At 51.1% G+C, this 18,691-nt stretch overlaps 1 protein-coding gene across 4 annotated transcripts in view; it reads left to right on the top strand.

Moving 5' to 3' along the window:
- USP7 (ubiquitin specific peptidase 7) overlaps positions 1-18,691 on the top strand; it is a 2,259,762-nt gene that overhangs the window by 1,907,297 nt on the left and 333,774 nt on the right. For 3 of the 4 annotated variants that reach the window (XM_069647850.1, XM_069647847.1, XM_069647848.1), the window contains exons 24-25: positions 12,316-12,424; positions 12,503-12,580. In XM_069647850.1, the coding sequence (XP_069503951.1) occupies positions 12,316-12,424; positions 12,503-12,580 (187 nt within the window). The remainder of the gene's footprint in view (positions 1-12,315; positions 12,425-12,502; positions 12,581-18,691) is intronic. The other variant, XM_069647849.1, reaches the window with a different exon arrangement.

Below are 18,691 nucleotides of genomic sequence, written 5' to 3'. Positions count from 1 at the left end.
TAGTGACCCCCCAGTATAGACTCCATACCCTGGGACTGACTACTGTCTCCCAGGGCATGTAAAGTCACCATTGACTTTACTAGTCTTGAATTCTGGACAGAACCAGTACATACCATCATATTGTGGACGTACTGGCCGGGGCAATTCGATTGCCCCGGGGTCTGTTAGTCGAGGGGGCACGTCTCCGTCCCCCCTGATCGAGTTTTGGCTGGTGGCAGTGGATACTACTTTTTATATTCAACCGCAAATATTTCTATATGGGATTTTCCCATTGTTCGAGGCTACTATCTTTATTTATTTAATTACGATAGCCTCGAACATACCGCCGGTTTATTTAATTATTATTAATTCTCCGGTTGATATTTTTTGCCAAAACTAGGTTCTAAAATGGCGTTTGTGTTCTCTTCTGTGACTCCAACCCAAGTCGAGCCCTTTGTTCCACTTTTTGGCGGGCTTCTCCACAGAAGCCCTCCAAAGTGGTGCCACTCTGTCTGGGGTACTTAGGAAGGGTGGAGGGGGATTTAGGCACCCTGGACTGAGTTGCCTAGGCAACTCAAGTCGCACTCCGTCCCGATTGGCCCAACTTAGCATGTTTGAGTGACAGCTAGGCTGAGTGAATGGGGGTTTTCTGCATACAAGCAGGGCTTTGGGGGACTGGAACTTCAGAAGTCGCCACAGGACCTTTCCCTGGCAGTGCAACGACCTTCATCTTTCCTCCAAATAGAGATCTTCTCTTCCTCTGGACGACGCCGAGACTTGCACCCGCTGCCAGGAACAACTGCCCCTGCTGGAGGATCCTTCCCACGTAAGGTACCGTGTTCCGCCTGGCTTCCCTTGCCACCGACTGTACGGGGTAGATTTAGCCCCCGGCTTTCGAACCTGGGTTAGCCTGGGACACCCTGGCTAAACTTTTCTGAGCCTCTCTAAACTCTTTTTGAACTCTCTGCAAGACTTCCAAAGCCTAGTGTAACTGTGTGATCTTGGGCGCATTTGTGCTCCGCTCTCTCTAAGAGTGGACCCAGCCTATGGACTTTGGCTCACCAGTGACTTTTGCTTTTCTGCTCAAATAAGTGTTTCAGTGTTTCTTTGGATCATTTGTATTACAATTTCACTTGTACTGTGTCTACTGGCCTCTCTCCCTCCTAGGATGAGCCTGGCTGCTCTGTCTATGCTACCCTGAACTCAGGTGGTACAGCCTTATACTAAGAGTGGAGTCTTGTACGGCCTCAGTTGAATGGTTTTACTAAGCCCTTAGTTGTACTTCAGAAAAACTGTCCTAAAACCTTGCCAGCGACTTCCTTACTCCGCCTCTTGGGTGTCATGGTGTCTTGCAGTTTTCAGATGCCAGACTCCAGATGCGGTCTCTGCAATGGTTCCTGTGGGGTCAGTGGTCCCAGTACTGTGGCACTTTAAGGGATGTTGTGGAAGTGTCCAGGTCAGTGGCCGACTATCTCTCTTGGTGGGCCAGCAGTGACAACATGTTGGCGGGGGAACCTTTTTAGCCTCTGTGGCCAGAGGCTAGGGTATTCACAGATGCATCTTTGAAAAGTTGGGGTGCTCACTGTGAGGATTTTCAGGTGAGGTGCCTTTGGTCAGTGATGGAGGACTAATGGCACATCAACGGGCTGGAGCTGCGAGCCATCAGATTAGCCCTGTAGGGGTTTGTGCCCTCTCTTAAAGGGAAGCATGTCCTGATTATGACTAACAAAATGGTAGCCATGCATTTAACAAACTGGGTGGTGTGCGCTACCTTCCTCTTTGCAGGGAGGCACTGCAGCTGTGGTTCTGGCTTCTGGAGAGCCGGGTCTCGGTCTCAGCAGTACATCTGGCAGGGACAGAGAATGGATTGGCGGATGCTCTGAGCACGGTCTCACACGAGTGGAAAGTGCGCCTATAATTCCTAGAGGATGTCTTCACTCTCTGGGGTTCCCCAGCAGTGGATCTGTTTGATACGGAATCCAACAGGAAGTGCAGACCATTTTGCTTGAGGAAATTCCCAGCGAATGGTTCACTGGAGGATGAATTTCTGGTGGAGCGGACCATCTCTCTCCACCACGCCTTTCCCTCCGATTCCTGACATTCTGTGGGTTCTCAGGCGGTTAAGGAGTTTTTAAGCAACCCTGAACTTGGACCGCCCCAGCCTGGGTGAGGAGAACATGGTACTCTGAGCTTCTGGAATTGGTCATCTGCTGCCTGTACGTTTGCCTCGGCGGCTTGACCGCCTATCCCAGTCGGAAGGTTGGGTGCTCCGACCGAACCCGGAATCCCGCAACCTGCATGCGTGGCTCTTGAGCAGATGAGATATGACTGGGACCTCTTTGCGGATGTTCATGAGTTGCTGCTGGCTGCATGCAGGCCATCAACAAGATCACTGTAAGTGTGCAGGTGGAGAGGACTTGTGGCGTGGTGCAGGGAACACAAGAATGACCCCTTCTCCTGCCCCACCACTGCAGTGATGGGAGGTCCGTCGGTCACTGGCCTCTTCAGGCCACCACAGTCAAAGGATACTTGGTGGCTTTGTCTGTGTTCAAGAGGTCCCCGGATCAAGGTTCTTTCTTTACGATCCCATGATGTCCCAATTCCTGAAGGGCCTATTGAATAAGTTATCTCCTGACCCCTTTGTTCCACAATCGGACCTGAATTTGGTTCTCGCCTTCCTTATGGTGGCTCCAGTTGAGCCTTTACACTTTGGTTCTTTGCGTTTGCTCACCTTGAAGACGCGTTCTTAGTGGCCATCACATCGGCCAAATGAGTCAGTGAGCTGCAGGCCTTGTCTTGCAAGCAGCCTTTCTTTTGCTTTTTTCGGGAGAAAGTTTCCCTGAAGGTGTGACCCGGTACTCTCCCCTATCCTCCATACTGCACGGGCGCCCCTCACTTGGGACGGGAGAGGGAACTTTTTTCACCAGAAAAACCTTCTTCCTCTTTCAATTTAGAGGCGTGGCCCTGGGAGCATGCGCTCGCCTGACGCCGCCCACTGGCGCCACTCCTCAGTCCCCATTTCCGCGTCAACAGGAACAGGCCGATTTCACCAGTGCTCCTGGGTTTGCCTTCGGCCATGTAGTTACATGCGCTCTTCCCTTGATTCTTCTATCTTTTTGTCATTCAGGTACTTGGTCCTCCGGCGTCACGCTCCTCTGGCGCATGTTGACTTCAGCGGGCTTCAGCAGATGTCCAGCCTGCGAGGGAATCTTTCCTACGTCCGACCCCCACGCTCTTTGCCACTGCTGCCTTGGCCCCGACCACGGCTGGGAAGGATGGACCACGTGCGACGCATTAACTCCATGCGCACTGAAGAACAGGCTAGCTAGGTGGAGGGAGCTCTTTGACAGGACGCCTCCAGAGGACTTGAAGGACTTCGTCAGACAGAGATCGACGCCCAAGGAAGGGCTGCTATTTTCCATCGCACCCTGTAGGAATCGCCAGAGCAGGAGGAACCTCTCACGTTATTGCACCGGCACACGGCTAATCCAGCTACTGGCCTCACTGCCGAGGGGGTCATCAGATACTTCTGGAAGCAGTGCTCTGGGACGGCAAGGTTCTTTTACTGGGTGTACACCTGAGAGGCAACGCCCTAGTACCGGCCTAATGTCCAGGGGGTGCCTGCACGCAGCACTACCCATGACTCTGCCTAGGGCAATACACCTTCCAGGCCTCGGCCTGAGGGGCAGGGTAGGCCTCATGCTCCACCACCAAGAGTCTTGGAGGAGGCCGGGCCCAGGGGACAATCACCACGACTTTAGCTCGACAAAATGGCCGCTGTGCCAGACAACATGGCTGCTCGTCCAATGCCACTCCTAGGAATGCAGTAGGCGGGAAGAACGAGTCTCGAGGTGAGACTAGTGTCAACAAGATACGTGGCCTACAGTTTATCAATCGGCAGCGCAGGGCAGTTTCCTCCTGCAAACTAGACGGAGTGTGCTCTGGCCCCAGCCACTCCTGTCAATATCTCCTGCCGCCTCTTCAGCCTCCCAAGACATGTTCTTCGAAAGGTTCCTGGCACTGATGCGAACCCCCCCATATGGGGGGGCCATCCTGTGGTATGCAGTCGGGGGATTTGCTCTGGACACTCCACCGGTGCCCATAGTCATTCCTCCCATGGCTCCGGCACCACAGGCCGCAGCGCTGCCCCTGCACGCTCCTTCGATTCTGGCTCCCCTGCAACTCCACTACAGCCTCTGGCTCCGGTTTCCACACCGCAGCCCAGGGTGCCCAGCACTCCTCCACCCGCTCCAGACCAGCCAGACACTCTGGCGGACACAGATGAGGGCGACCCTGACACGCCATTGTAAGCGAAGGCCTTCCACGATAGGCTTTCCAGAATATTTGGGCCTTACTCAACCTGAGGTCGAGCAACCCAAGGAGGGGGAGGGGGGTTCTTGGCAGAATTCACCCTGCAACCGCCCTGCCAGAAACACGTATCCTGATACAGAAAGACGTTGTGGCCTTGGCCAAAAAGGGGTGGCTCAAGCCACACTCGGCCCAACCTTTCAATCGGTGTCTGTATGCCAAGTATAGACAGATGGTGGGGGATCCACTCTTGCTGTATGTGCACCCACAACCGCACTCTTTGGTGATTGCTGCAGTGTCACTTTACTCTAAGCCTCAGTCGTCCTCTTTGCTGCTGGTCAAGGAGGAGATTATCTTGGAGGCGTGTGGGAAGAAGCTGTACTACAACACTTCTCTGCGTCAACCCAACACGGATGCCATGCTGGCAGCCGTTAACCAGAGGCTTTGGCGGGAAATAGCAGACTTCCTTCCAGAACTTCCAGTGTAGAGCCAGGCACACTACAAGGCAGGTCTAGGAGAAGCCAAGCTGCTAGAACAAGACATCATGGGAGTCCACAGTGGCTCACATTGATATCTCTGGCCGTGCCATCTGCATCGCCACAGACATGAGAAGGGCGGCCTGGCTTTGGGCTACTAAGTTTAACCCTGTTGTCCAGGAACGCATATTGAACCTTCCGTTCGAGGGTAGTGACCTCTTTCACTCTACCACAGATGAGAAATTAGATGGAAAAGAACAGCTCACAAACTGCAAAGTCTTTATCCTAATGAAGGCCATGCCCAGGGCGTGTACACCCAGTCGCATCAACACTCCAACAGGGGGCGGTCATTCGGCGGATTCCGGGGCTTCCAGGAATGGAGGTCGAGGCAGCCTGACCGTTCTCCAAGTCAGCACCGGCGCAAACAACAAAGGGGGAGAGGGGGCTTAAGGACTTTTTCTAGTCCCCCTCATCCGCAGCAGCCTCAGAGGGAAAGAAGGCAGGACGTGTCCCTTCGGGTCCACATGTCTCTGGTTGGGGGCAGGCTTGCCTTTCATGTGAAATTTTTGCACCAGAATTGTTCAGACCCCTGAATCCGCTCTGTAGTATCCTCGGGCACTGCCTCGTCTCCTTCCTCCCCTCCACGCCCACAGATTGGGACGGCAACTCTGTTGGCGATGATCTGGTCACTCGTCAAGAGCCAGTCAGTGGAAGAAGGCCCAGCCTCACAGAGAGGATTGGGCTTCTATTCCAGGATTTTCGCCATACGAAAGAACCAGGCTGGCCTGAGAATTGTGTTGGACCTATCCACCCTCAACCTCTCCCTCCCTCTTCAGAAATTCAAAATGGTTACGCCAGCACTCATTGCAGAGACACTAGACAAGGGAGACTGGATGTGCTCCATGGATCTGAAGGGCGCTTATCTATGCATCCCGATTTGGCAGCCACATCGCTCCTTCCTGCGCTTCAGGATCTTGGGCTGCCATTTCCAATACAAGGTGCTACCCTTTGGCCTCAACTCAGCCCCCAAGCTATTTACCAGACTAATGAATGCAGTGGTAGCCCACCTCAGGGCCCAGGGCCATCAAGTCTACTCGTACGTGGATGACTGACTCGGCAGGGCGAGATCTTTCGGAGGGGGTTATCCACGGTTCACTATCAACCTCAAGTCTCAGCTGCAGCCCACGCAGAGCCTCAACTTCCTAGGCCTCATCTGGGATACAAGCTCCGAGAAGGTCTTTTCCCTTGGAGGACAAGATTACGGCCATCAAGAGAGCCACTAATCACTTCCTTACCAGAGCAGTGACCTCGGCCTGGTGGTACCAGCACTTATTAGGCATCAAGGCAGCGGTCTTACTAGCTGTGCCACACACAAGACTCAGGATGAGGTTACAGCTACACTTCGCAGCTTCATGGAATCAGGAAAAGGGCTCCCAAGCGGAGCTGGTCAGCATACCTTCTCTCCTCTCAGACCTCACATGGTGGTCCAGGGACTGCAATCTGCGGACAGGCAAGCCCTTCTGGCAGCCGACCCCACAAGTCACCATCACTATGGACCCCGCCCTGGACGGTTGGGGGCCACTCTGGACAGCCACAGCATACATGGAGTCTGGACCCGGCAGTAATCGCATATCAACTGGCTGGAGCTCCGGGCCATTTGGATAGCTCTCAGAGCTTTCCTTCCACTTATTGGGGGCAAGACCGTCCTTATCCAGACTAACACTCCACCAGCATGTACTATGTCAAAAAGCAGTGGAGGGGTGCAGGGGGTACCAGGTCCCCTCAGATGTGCAACCTATCGGTCAACATGTGGGAATGAGCCCTGGAGAAAATCTACCTCACGGCCCTCCACCTCCTGGAGGAGGCCAACTTGGAAGCGGACAGGCTCAGCAGACTGGGAGCGGACAATTACAAATGGCAATTAAACGACCAAGTGCTGCTGGAGGTCTTCAGCAGATGGGGGCATCGTCAGGTGGATCTGTTGGCCACTTGGCAGAATAGGAACTGCCATCAGTTAGCGTCCTGGCAGGGCCAGGCTCCCTAGGCGACACATTACAGATACGGTGGGATGGCACGACAGTCTATGCCTTTCCTCCCACACCCCTGGCCCACAGGGTAATCCGCAAGATAAAGGAAGCTTGTCCGCTAAGCATCATTCGAGATGTGGTTCTCCGAACTGCTCAGCTTTACCGACAGACCACCCATTCACCTTCCGCTGGGGCCAGCCCATCTCCAGTCCCAACAGGGGATCAGGATCATCCATCCCGCCCTGCAGAAGTTGGTCTTCGCAGTGTGGTTCTTGAGCAGGTCACCCTCAGGCACCTGAGCTGATCACAGGCTAACATGGAAATCATTCAGGGCACCAGGGGCAAGGCTACCAAGAACCAATATAAGAGTAAATGGACTAGGTTCTGTCATTGGGCGGACTCTCCACTTACGTGCACGCTGGATGATGTGCTCTCCTCGGCACACCTTGCACACTCTGGCGTACAGGTGGACACATGTCGCACCTATCTGGCAGCCATAGGGGCTTACAGAAATTCTGAGGAGGAGGTCATCTTCTCTTCCTCCAACCCGATAGTCAAACAGTTGGCGGGCTTGTCCACACTATACCCGCCCATCAAGAAGCCACTTCCTATGTCGGACCTCAGTGTGGTGTTGGGCACCTTGGCGCACAAACCCTTTGAACAAATGGCGTCCGCAGACATTGGTCTGTTCACCATTAAAACAGCGTTGTTAGTGGGCCTCACCTACGCTCGCAGAGTATGCGAGATCCAGGCTGTGGTGGCCTCTGAACCCTATGCCACCTTTCACAGGGATAAGGTGGTCCTGCAAACTCGCCCAGCGTTCCTACCTAAGGTACCCCTCCGCTTTCCATCTAAACAAGTAAATAGTCTTGCCTACTTTGTTTGCTGAACCCGAGGACGAGGCTCAGAGTGTCTTGCACTAGCTGGATGTCGGGCACATTCTGAAATTCTATCTGGACAGGGCCAAGAGCTTCTGCAAGTCGGACACTTTTTGTCACCTTTGGGAGATCCAGGCCCAGGTATCAAGCATCCAAGGCTTCTATTGCACGGTGGATGGTTGCAGCTATCAAGGAGACCTACAAGGGGCAGTACAAGCATGTACGCTCACACTGTCAGAGCCAAGGCCGCGGCCATTGCATTCCAACGGCTGGTTCCGTGGCAGGTCATCAGCAGGGCGGCCACCTTGTCCAGCCCTTCGGCTTTCTGTAAGCATTACTATTTAAACGCCGGCTCTTAAGTCAGATGCAGCCTGTGGACTGGCGCTTCTAAGGAACATATTTTCTTAAGGAGGGTCTCCTCTCCACCCTGGGGCTACATTCAGTTGTAATCGCCCATGCAGTATGGAGGAAAGGGGACAGATTTAAGAGTAATTACTAGTTACTGTTAGGCAGAATCCTGGGCAGTGCCCTTGGGGACCACTACACAAGATTAAGACTATAGGTGGTTTTACAATTTCACCTTTGGTGCAAGCCTGTACTACACAGTTAGTGGTAGCAGTAGCGGAGCAGCCAGACCTCTCTCAAGAGCAAATGAGCAGTAGTAGAGATTACACAAAGGACTAAAATTACTGTGACTCAAGCAAACACTGATTCAGGTTTTTGGTTAAAAAGTAAAAGTACATTTATTTTTAGACCATCTGTTCACAGAACACTTCTATTAAATTAAAACCACATTTCAAATACACTACACACAACCAATTCCCCTTGTGCAGAACAATTCAAGGTAAGTACCTTTTGGTTTTGACAGACGGGTGTTTGAACCAAAGACTTTACCAGGGGTGGTTATGCAATCACTTTCTGACAGTAATGACTGTTCGGTCTTACGAAAGAAGCGTACCCGCGAGAAGAAATTTTACCATAGTCAAACACACTTGGCACATGAATTAACACGAGAGTTGGGGACAAAAAGCCATAGGTAATACTTTTGTCAAGGCAGATAGAATCAGGAGACACTTTCTGAAACGTAGATAAGTCAATAGGCCTGCGCCAGTGTCAATGGGACGATTCGAGAGGGCCAGGAGTACTTGGATATTCTCAAAAGGGCAGCAAAAGTTATAAGCGGGAAGAAAGGTAAGGACAAGCCTTGGGTGAGGAGAAAAGGGGTTCACCCAAGTTCCTTGAAGTCGGACACAGTACCTTATTCGTATGAAGAAGAGATGGTGCCACAGCAGTTGTTCTTGGTAGTTCCTGCAGACTCACGGTTCCTGAAGCTTCAGTCGTGGGGACAAAGAGGACGTCTGGAGCGACCTGCACTACCCAGGGATGACGCCAGCAGCAGCAAAGCAACAGTGAATAAAAGGTGCGCTCCTTTAAAACAGGAGAGGCTCTTCAGATGGCTGTCCGGACAAATACAGCTGTGTGCAGCGATTTCGACCAAGAAGAGGATCCTCTGCCTGTGGAAGGTGAGCTGGTTGATCCCACCAGGCTTAAGGGAAGAAGACTCCGGACTGGATCTTCGCTTGTCGTTGAAGGGTAGATAGCTCAGGACTGCAGCAGGGCTCCACCGGGACTCGGGAGTTGCAGCAGCCGTCTTCTTCTCTGCTTCTCTTTGGTTCTTTGCAGTTCCAGTGGCGACTCTGCCTTCCAGCTCAAGAATCCTTGCTTTTATGCCAAAATCCCCCATTCATACAGCCTGGCTGTCCATCACTCAGCAAGGGGGTTGTCCAGCCCGGGCAACCACCTCAGCCAATCAATACAAAGTGTGACTTTAGTCTCTAAGGAGACCCTGTGCAGGAGGTGACTAAACCCCTCCCTCACATTCAGCCCACCTAGACACCCAGACGCCGAAGGGCAGCGAACAAAGGAGCTCAAAGTAAAACAAAAGAAGGACTTTAACAAAAAGAAAGGGCGATAAAACCCAACCGGGCCAAAATAAACAGTATTTGGTCAAGCGGGTTTAAGTTCGAGGCTAATATTATAGCCTAAAACAGAACCACGTTTATATAGTATATATATCGCGGTAGAAAAGTTAGGGTAGATACCACTGCCACGTCTTAGTGTTAAGAGAGCAAAATAAAGCTCAGAGGCGCAGACAAAAAGGGTAGGAACTAACCCTTTCCAATACTCCATGTAAGATGGGGTGTACTGGGTCAGTAGTTTTAAATGACTATATAAAGTTAATGGCAACTTTACCTGTTTCTGGGGGACAGTAGTCAGCCCCAGAAAATGGAGTCGGGGGGAGTCTCAAAGATGACCCTGTGCTACTACACTGAAGGTGCTGTGTAACGCACACAAAGTGGGGCTCATGGAGTGGTGTAGCTCCAGAGCCCAAGATCACACAAACAGTAGAAATACACATGGCAAAACACATGCAAGAGTGGGAAAAAAGGTTCACTCTCTTGCCAGGTGGAAAAAATAAACCCCAGAAATCCGGCAAAACTGCTGAGGGACTCACTAGGTGAGGGAAATTAGCCATAAATGAGTACTTTAACCGTACTTAGTCCCCTTTCCTCGATACGTCCCACCATCCTCTCCCCCCCCCCACCCCACTAAATATTACTGGTGTCATTAGGCAATGTTAAATATTATTGTCGCATCAATGGGGACTGAGGAGTGGTGCCGGTGGGCGGAGTCAGGCGAGTGCATGCTCCCAGGGCTGCACCTCTCATTTTTAAGGGGAAGGTTTTTCTGGTGAAAAAGGTTGTCTCCCGTCCCTAGCGAGGTACGCCCATGCAGTATGGAGGAAAGGGGAACAAGAGCTCAGTGGATTGATTTGTAGGAGGAAGACAGTTTAGGAACAAAATTGTTTTTTCTTTTACCGAGGATTTCCAGCCTGATGGGAATTTTCATGAGCATGTGAATCCATGCCAGACGCGTGCTGGAGAACAACACTTACAGGTAAGTAACTTGTTCATTATTGTCTTGTGTTTTTGTTGTCTCTGTACCTCCCTCTCCCTCGTCTTGGTGTGCCTTGGAACACCATTTTCCTGCAAAGGTGCATTATAAATACCAATAAATAAAATAAGAAATGACCCCTTTTTAGCGGCGTTATCCATTTTGAAGCGCTTGCCAGAACAAGGATCGTATTTCTCGATCCCCTTGGTGGTGCAGTTTTTAAAACGCCTGGCTAACCCTTTTCCTCAGACACCTTTTATGGTACTGGCATGGGATTTCAATTTTGATTGAACTTTTCTCCTAGCTTCCAATTTTGAGCCATTACATTTGTATCCTCTGAGGGTAGCATCTTAGTAGACTGCCTATTTGGTTGTCTATTCCCCGGCCTAGAGAGTGAGCGAATTGCAGGCCTTGTCCTGAAAGCCAATCTTTTCCAATGATAAGGTGACTTGGAGTGCACCCTTTGTTCCTTTCAAAGTTCATAGCAGTCACCTGTCACAGGCAATCTGTTTGACAGATTTCTATCCACCACCTCCATCCAAGGAAGAAGAGTAACTGCATAGGCTTGACCCCAAGAGGAAGAGTTTTTACCTCACCACGACAAGACCATTCATGCTGGAAGACCAGCTGTTCAGATATACAGGGCCGAAAACGGTTAAGGGAATAACAAAGCAAACCAGAACTAGATGGATAGTGCTTTGTGTGTGTGAATGCTACACCAGAGCAGATGAGGAATCCCTGAAGGCTTCATGGCACCTTCCGCTAGAGGTTTGGCAGGTACCTCTGCTCTCCAAAGTGGGCTACCTGTAAAAGATGTGTTGTGCCGCAACTTTTGCCTCCATACACACACTTACAAAACACTACTGACTAAACACCAAATCCACTAATGAGTCTAGTTTCAGCAGAGCTGTCCTACAACAGGTGGGGGACATAATCGACATGGAGTTCGCTCCTTCTCTCCTCTGTATTGGTCTTACATGCTATGGGATTCTATCTGAGATGAGGAATCTGTGGGAGGACACAATCCATTAAAAGAACCAATTGCTTATCCCTGGTAATGTTATTTCTATTGGGTGTTCCTCACACAGATTCTAATCGCCCTCCCAGCCTACCACACAGTTACAGAGCTCTCTACTGCAATTATACAATGGCTCTCCTTTAAAGTCTTAATTGCTTTAGTCTCTAATCCCTAACACGGCTGTGTAGTGCATTGGAAACAATGACAACTAAGGTCAATGGGTGCCGAGGGCATTATTTATACCTAAATCAATGTCGCCTCCAATCACGAAGTTGACTGCCATTGACGCCAGTGCGCAGAACTCCCCCTGCTGGCGGAAAGCTGCCAAGAGCTTCAAAGCCGGAGAATAAATATCGAAGATGAGGAATCCTTAGGAGGAGCATCCAGTAGCAATAACATTACCAGGGATAAGTAATTTGTTCTGTGTATATACATATAAAGGTGTTCAGGGGTTGAAGAAAAGAAGCAAAGCATATGTTGTTAGATAAATGGAAACCATTCTTGTAGATATATGTTGAAGTATAAGAAACGACCTATAAAAGAGTGCGGTTTGTGCACGTCTGTTCATACAAATTCATGAAGTTAACGATTTCTAGGGACAACTGGTTTACCATGTAAAGTGTATTTTCCTATGCTTAATGTGATTTGTGTTTTATAGTGTGTGTTTTCTGAAGTTACAGGGATGGGCCAGGAAATCCTCTCAGGCATAATTATGAAGGTACATTAAGGGATCTTCTTCAGTTCTTCAAACCGCGGCAACCAAAGAAATTGTACTATCAGCAGGTAACAACTGATTTTCACTGAAACATATGTGCACTATAAGAAAAAAGGAACAATTATACGATTTTTCTTCTTTTCTAGCTCAAAATGAAAATAACAGACTTTGAAAATAGGAGGAGCTTTAAGTGCATATGGCTTAACACTCAATTTAGGGAAGAGGTCAGTAACCCTTCTACTTTACTATGTTTTACTTGAAAACGTTTTTTGTACTTCACTGTGTGCAAATTTCAAGTGTTAAAATTACATGAATGTCCTACTGATACAATCAACAAATTTACTTATTTGCCGCAAGCCATTCATAGTGTCACCCTCAATGCAACCTCCTGGGTTGGCATGCAACGCCATATTTTTAGAACACTGGTTGCTTCCAAGACGGCCAAAAGGGGGCGTAGGGGGGTGGGGGGGGCCAGGAAGAGTTTTAGGAAGAGATTGTGGATATGTAAGGGACATTGTGTAAACCAAAAGGAGGGTTAAAGATTAGTTGTGGATAGGTAGGGGGATTTCTATGAAAAGCGATTGTTAAAATGCTTGTTAATCAGCACTTAATAAACGCTACCTCTCGGCCTATCGATTGACACCTGATGATATTCATGGTACTTCTAAACATTCACATATACATGAGCCTGTTGTACAGCTTACATGTCGTCAGCACATAGTTTTTAGTCTGTATCCAGAGTGTCACTGCAGTGTTAACATCACAAGTTTGTTTACTTCATGTATGCTCTAGGCCTGCTAGTGCCTTGGATTTTGCACCCAAAATCCTCTGGCATGAACACAGTGAGTTAACTGTGATTGAGGGATAAACTGAGGAGTTATGTGCTATCTCCATGCATGCAAATGTTTGAAGTAGCACTTGGAGTGCTGATAGCATATCTGTACTAGGTAGCATGAAGCACTAATGCCCCTTTTGGTGCCCTGTTCCGAAGGAACTCTGGTGAGGGAGTGTGCGGGGTGGGGGTTATTTTGTAGTGCCCACGAGGAAAGTGCAGAGTGCTAATTGAAATAAGGAGTGCAGGGTGGTAGTGTTAACTTAGCTCAAACCTTTGATTGCTGATGGAAAATGCAGTGGAGTGTTGAGCAAAATCCAGCTGGCGCGCTGCTTCAAGTCACCTGGTTCTGGGCAAAAGTCATATAAGTTCAGTCCACTTTCCTCCATACTGTATGGGCGGCCCTCGCTAAGGACGGAAGACGGAATCTTTTTCACCAGAAAAATATCTTCTTCCCCTTTAAAGTTAGAGGTGCCGCTGGGGTGCGGCTCAGGGAGCATGTGCTGCACTGACTCCGCCCACCGGCGCCACTCCCCAGTCCTCGTTTCTGCGTCGACGGGAACAGACCGCTTTCACCAGCACTCCTGGGTTTGGCTTCAACTCTGTAATTCCACGCGCTCTTCCCCGGATGCTTTCTTCATTCTTCTAATCTTTAAACAGATACTCGGTCCTCTGGCGTCACGCTCCTCCCGCCGCATAGCGACATCCTTGGGCTTCAGCAGGTGTTCAGCCTGTGAGGGGCTGTTTCTCCACGTCCAACCCCCATGCTCTGTGCCTCCGCTACCTTGGCCCGACCACTGCTGGGAGGGCTGGACTGCGTGCAATGCGCTTACACCGTGAGCGCTGAAGAACAGGTTATCAAGGTGGAGGTAGCTCTTCGAGAAGTCTCCTCCAGAGCACTTGAAGAAATTTGTCACGCAATAAGTCAGGGCCCAAGGAAGGGTCGCTTTTTTCCATTGCACCCCATCAGGGCGATTCTTTTCCTTGGAAACATCAAAGCGGGGGGGACCATTCAGGTTCTCTCACCAGCACATGTACCGAGGCTCACTCAGCTACCAGCCACCAGGCAGAGGGGTTGCTAGATCGTTCCGGAGATGGCGCTGAGGGACTGCAGAGCTCTTGTATCGGGTGTCCACCCAAGGGGCTATGCCCTACTACCGGACAAATGTCGGAGGGGGCACCTATATGGAGCACTATCGGTGACTCAACCGAGGGCACTACGCCTACCAGGTCTCGTCTTAAGGTGCAGGGTAGGGCACAAGCTCCACCGCCAATAGTTCAGGAGGAGGCCGGTCCCAGCGAGCCAGGCACCACGACACAGGCACTTGGCATGCAGCTTGGTAAAATGACTGCCGCGCCAGACAAGATGGCCACTCGTCCGACACCACCCCCATTCCGGGAGAAGATAGGAGATGGTGTCCATTTGGGACTGGTCTTTACCAGGTACGTGGCCTACAGTATATCCTTCAGCGTCGCAGGTCAGATACCCCCTGCATCCAGCAAGGCAGAGTACGTACAAGCCCCAGCAGCCACCCGCTACTCAGTCAATGCCACCTGCCACCCCACCAGCGTGTGAGGACAGGTAGCCACAGTTAGTAGCCCAACGCAGTAATTCTAAATTAAAATCTCCAAAAAGTAGGTAAATGTCACTGCTACCACCAGCCTATCCTTTTAACACACCAAGAGTAACCAAAAATCCTCTGAGTGTTAGTCTAGGGCAAAGAAAAGCACCCCATTGTACTGCTGGGGAAGCTGTATTGTACAATGATAAAAAGTTACCACAAGTGATCCAAAACTAGTAACGCAGTAGCACGACTAAGGGAAACAATGTTTCCCAGTACTGACAGCCTGAAGGACATATCAGTTTCCCCATAACATATGAACAAAGGCCAGTGCAGTGGATCTTAAGGATTCACTGTACTGCAGAAATTACAGGTCAGATAAAAAAAAAGTAAGAAAAATGTTTTTGGGGTTCCATAAAGATGGAAGGAAAGGTGCAGTAAAGAGAAATCTTTCCTAACAAGAGGCACAGTCCCTTCAAGGCCGGTCTGACGGATGCCCAGGCCGTTGCGCAGGACCTCCATGGAGTCTTCGGACTCCCACATCGACACAGCCAGCCGAGGGATGTCTCTAGGTGTCAAGATAAGGTTGGCGTGGATGCATGCCACTACATGTTCATCTGACTTGCAAAAGCGAATCCTAGATCTGCCCTTTGGGGGCGTGGACTGCTTTCATTCGTCAGCTGATTACGAGTTGACAAAGAAGGAAACCTCCACTCAAACCTCCAAGGGCAGAAGTCCTTCCCTCAGTCTTGGGGCTGGACCAAATTTAAACCCTGCGCTTTCACCAGCTTCAAGGGGTTCCGGGTACGCAGAGGTCTGACAGGTTGCCCAGCGACAACGGGGGGAAGCAGCAGAGGACGTTGCAAAGGTTTTTCCACTTCCACTCCTTGCCCCCTCCTCCAACACCAAGGAGCAGTGACAATATGTTCGGGGAGCACAGCTCCCCAGTAAGGGGCCGGTCGGCTCTTCTCCAGGACAGCTAGAAGCGTTTTTTCAAGAGTCCATGGATGCTTGCTACATGGGCTTCAGTCTTAATCTTCCTTTTCCTCTACAATCCTCTCCTCCTCTGTCAGATGAGGTCCCCGGCTCTTTTACCAGTGATTCTTTCTCTTCTTGAGATGCAGCCAGTAAGAACATCCAGGCTGGCCTGAGGGTAGTCCTGGATCTGTCATTTCTCAACCTGCCTTTACCACTCAAATGCTAAAAGATGATTACTCCTGCGCACAAAGCGCAATCCCAGTTTGCTGCAAGGGACTGGATGTGTTCCCTAGACCTCAAGGATGCGTACCTTTTTATGTCCCCATTTACCAGCCGCATGGAACATTTCTGTGGTTCCCGATTATTTTGTACCACTTCCGATACAAGGTACTGCCCTTCGGCCTTAATTTGGCACCTTGTGTGTTCACGAAACTCATGAATGCGGTAGCTGGTCTCATCTACCTGGAGGACCACCACTTATACCTGTATCTGGACGACTGGCTAGTCCGGGGCCAGCTCTCCCGAGGGGGCAGTGAGCTCCTGCTAATGGCTGGCGGATGGCTGGAGTTTTCCCTCAACCGGCGGAAGTCGCAGCTGACTCCTGCCCAGTATCTGGTTTTCCTGGGAGTGCGCTGTAACGCATCAGTGCAGCGGGTGTTCCCCACTCCCGAGAGGCTCCTCTCCCTCCGCAAGGTGGTGGGGCACTTTCTGGCCAATTCGACCACCTAGGCATGGTTGTTCCACCACCTTCTGCGACTGATGGTATCTTGCATGCTCATAGTACAGCATGCCTGTCTGAAGATGAGGTGCCCCCAGCTCCACCTGGTGGCCGATTGGGACCAGGAGGCAGGGTCTCAGATGGGCAGGATCCCAATAACCCCCCCGCTCCTCATCCCGCATCTTAACTGGTGGCTGATGGACTGCAATATGGCATTGGGAGCCCCGTTTAACTGGCTGGCGCCCACCCTAGTACTGACAACTGACTACTGTCATTTGGTTTGGGGTCGCTACTCTGAAGGTCCACTCCATTCATGCACATGGTCTAGGGCATAATCCATCCAGCATATCATTCTGCTCGAACTCAGGGCAGTGGGCTTGGCACTCAAAGCTTTTCTGCCTCTCATTGGGGACAGGGCAGTTCTGGTCAGGCTGACAATTCCGCAACTGTTTTACATGAACAAACAGGGTTGCACCCGTTCCCCCTCCTTTGCATGGAGGCGGTTTCGATCTGGGAATGGACACAGAGGGGATTTGGATTTCTGCGCTGCTCCTCCCGGAAGACAACACAGAAGGACCAGGTGAGCCGCTTGGGGTTCAACACCTTAGAGTGGGAGTTGCACATTAACTCCTTGTTGCCCCTTTTCCAGAGATCGGGGGTTTCCAGATCTGGATTTAATCGCCTCTCTCCAGAATTCCAAGTGCCCCTGGTTTGTTTCATGGGCTGGTCAGGGGTCACTGGGGACCCCTTCCAGATCTGCTGGCACTGCCGAAGGTTTTGAGCATTAGCTCCTCCCTCGTTGCTCCAGCGGACCCTGTGCAAATTCTGGGCTTTGGTGGCCTGAAACCTTATCCCGATTCCCCCCCACTGGCCCTCGAGGGTGTGATTCTCTGATCTACTGCAGTTTAACTCCCAGGAGCCTCTACATCTTAGTTCCCCCGGCAGGGGCTTCCTTACACAGCAGGGCAAGGCACTGTTGACACCCAGACCCAGCCAGGCTGGCCCTAGCGGTCTGGTTCCTGACCAGCTGAGACTGCAGCATGCTCCATTTTCAGATGACAACTGGGACATCATACAGGAGGCAGTCTACTCGATCCCAGTATAAGAGCAAGTGGACCAGGTTTTGCCACTGGGCTCGCAACAAGGGTCTGGACCCCATTTCCTGCTCCCTGGACAATGTGCTGGCATTCTCCACACATCTGGCTAGTTCTGGCGGATACGTGCTGCATCTATTTGTCAGACATTGGGGCCTACAAGAATTCCCCAGAGCATGTTTATTTCAGCGGCCAACCCGGTGGTTAAGGCCCACCTCAAGGGTTTGTCCAGCCTTTTTCCTCTGATGCATAGGCCGCATCCGGTCTGGGACCTCAATGTGGTTTTGGCAACCTTGCAGCGCAAGTCTTGGGTTTTGGTGGCTCCCACCTCTGCATGCAGGGTCCGCAAGCTACAGGCTTTGTCATCGTACAAGCCCTTCACAGCGTTTCATAGTGACAAGGTCATCTTGCACACTCATCCAAATGTTTTGCCAAAGGTGCTCTCTCCATTCCATTTGAAACGGGAGATCTGCCTGCCGGTGTACTCTTACGTCCCGTCCCCTTTCCTCCATACTGCACGGGCGTCCCTTCCAAGGGATGGGAGACTGAACCTTTGTTATCAGAAAAAAACCTTCCCCTTTAAATTTAGATGCGCAGCCCGGGAGCATGCGCTGCCCTGTCTATGCCCTCCGGCACCACACCTCAGTCCACTTTTCCGCACCAACGGGAACAGGATGAATTCACCAGCGCTCCTGGGGTTTGGCTTTGGCCATGTAATTCCACGCGCGGATACTTCTTTGTTTTTTGTCTTTTATCATTCAGGTACTCGGTCCTCAAGCACCACACTCCTCCCCGGCGCATGTCGACTTCCACAGGGTTCAGCAGGTGTCCGTCCTGCAACGGGCTCTTCCCAACTTCAGACCACTACGCCCTCTGCCTACGTTGCTTTGGCCCAGACCACGGTTGGCAAGCTTGTACAGTGCGTGGCTCGCTCTCATGGAAAGTGCTGAAGTACAGACTAGCCAGGTGGAGGGAGCTCTTCCAGAAGTCCCTCCAGAGCACCTCAAGAACTTCGTGAAACACCGAGGCAGGCTCAAGGGAGGGCCGCTATTTTCCATCGCACCCCGCAAAGGAGACTACTTTCAAGGACTATCCCGCGCTTGGGTGGACCGGTCAGGTCCTTGTACCATCACGTGCTCTGAGGCTGCTAC

The sequence above is a fragment of the Ambystoma mexicanum genome, chromosome 2q (assembly GCF_040938575.1).
Source record: "Ambystoma mexicanum isolate Mex_15411 chromosome 2q, UKY_AmexF1_1, whole genome shotgun sequence".
Lineage (NCBI taxonomy): Eukaryota > Metazoa > Chordata > Amphibia > Caudata > Ambystomatidae > Ambystoma > Ambystoma mexicanum.
This window is presented reverse-complemented; position numbering and strand designations above follow the sequence as displayed.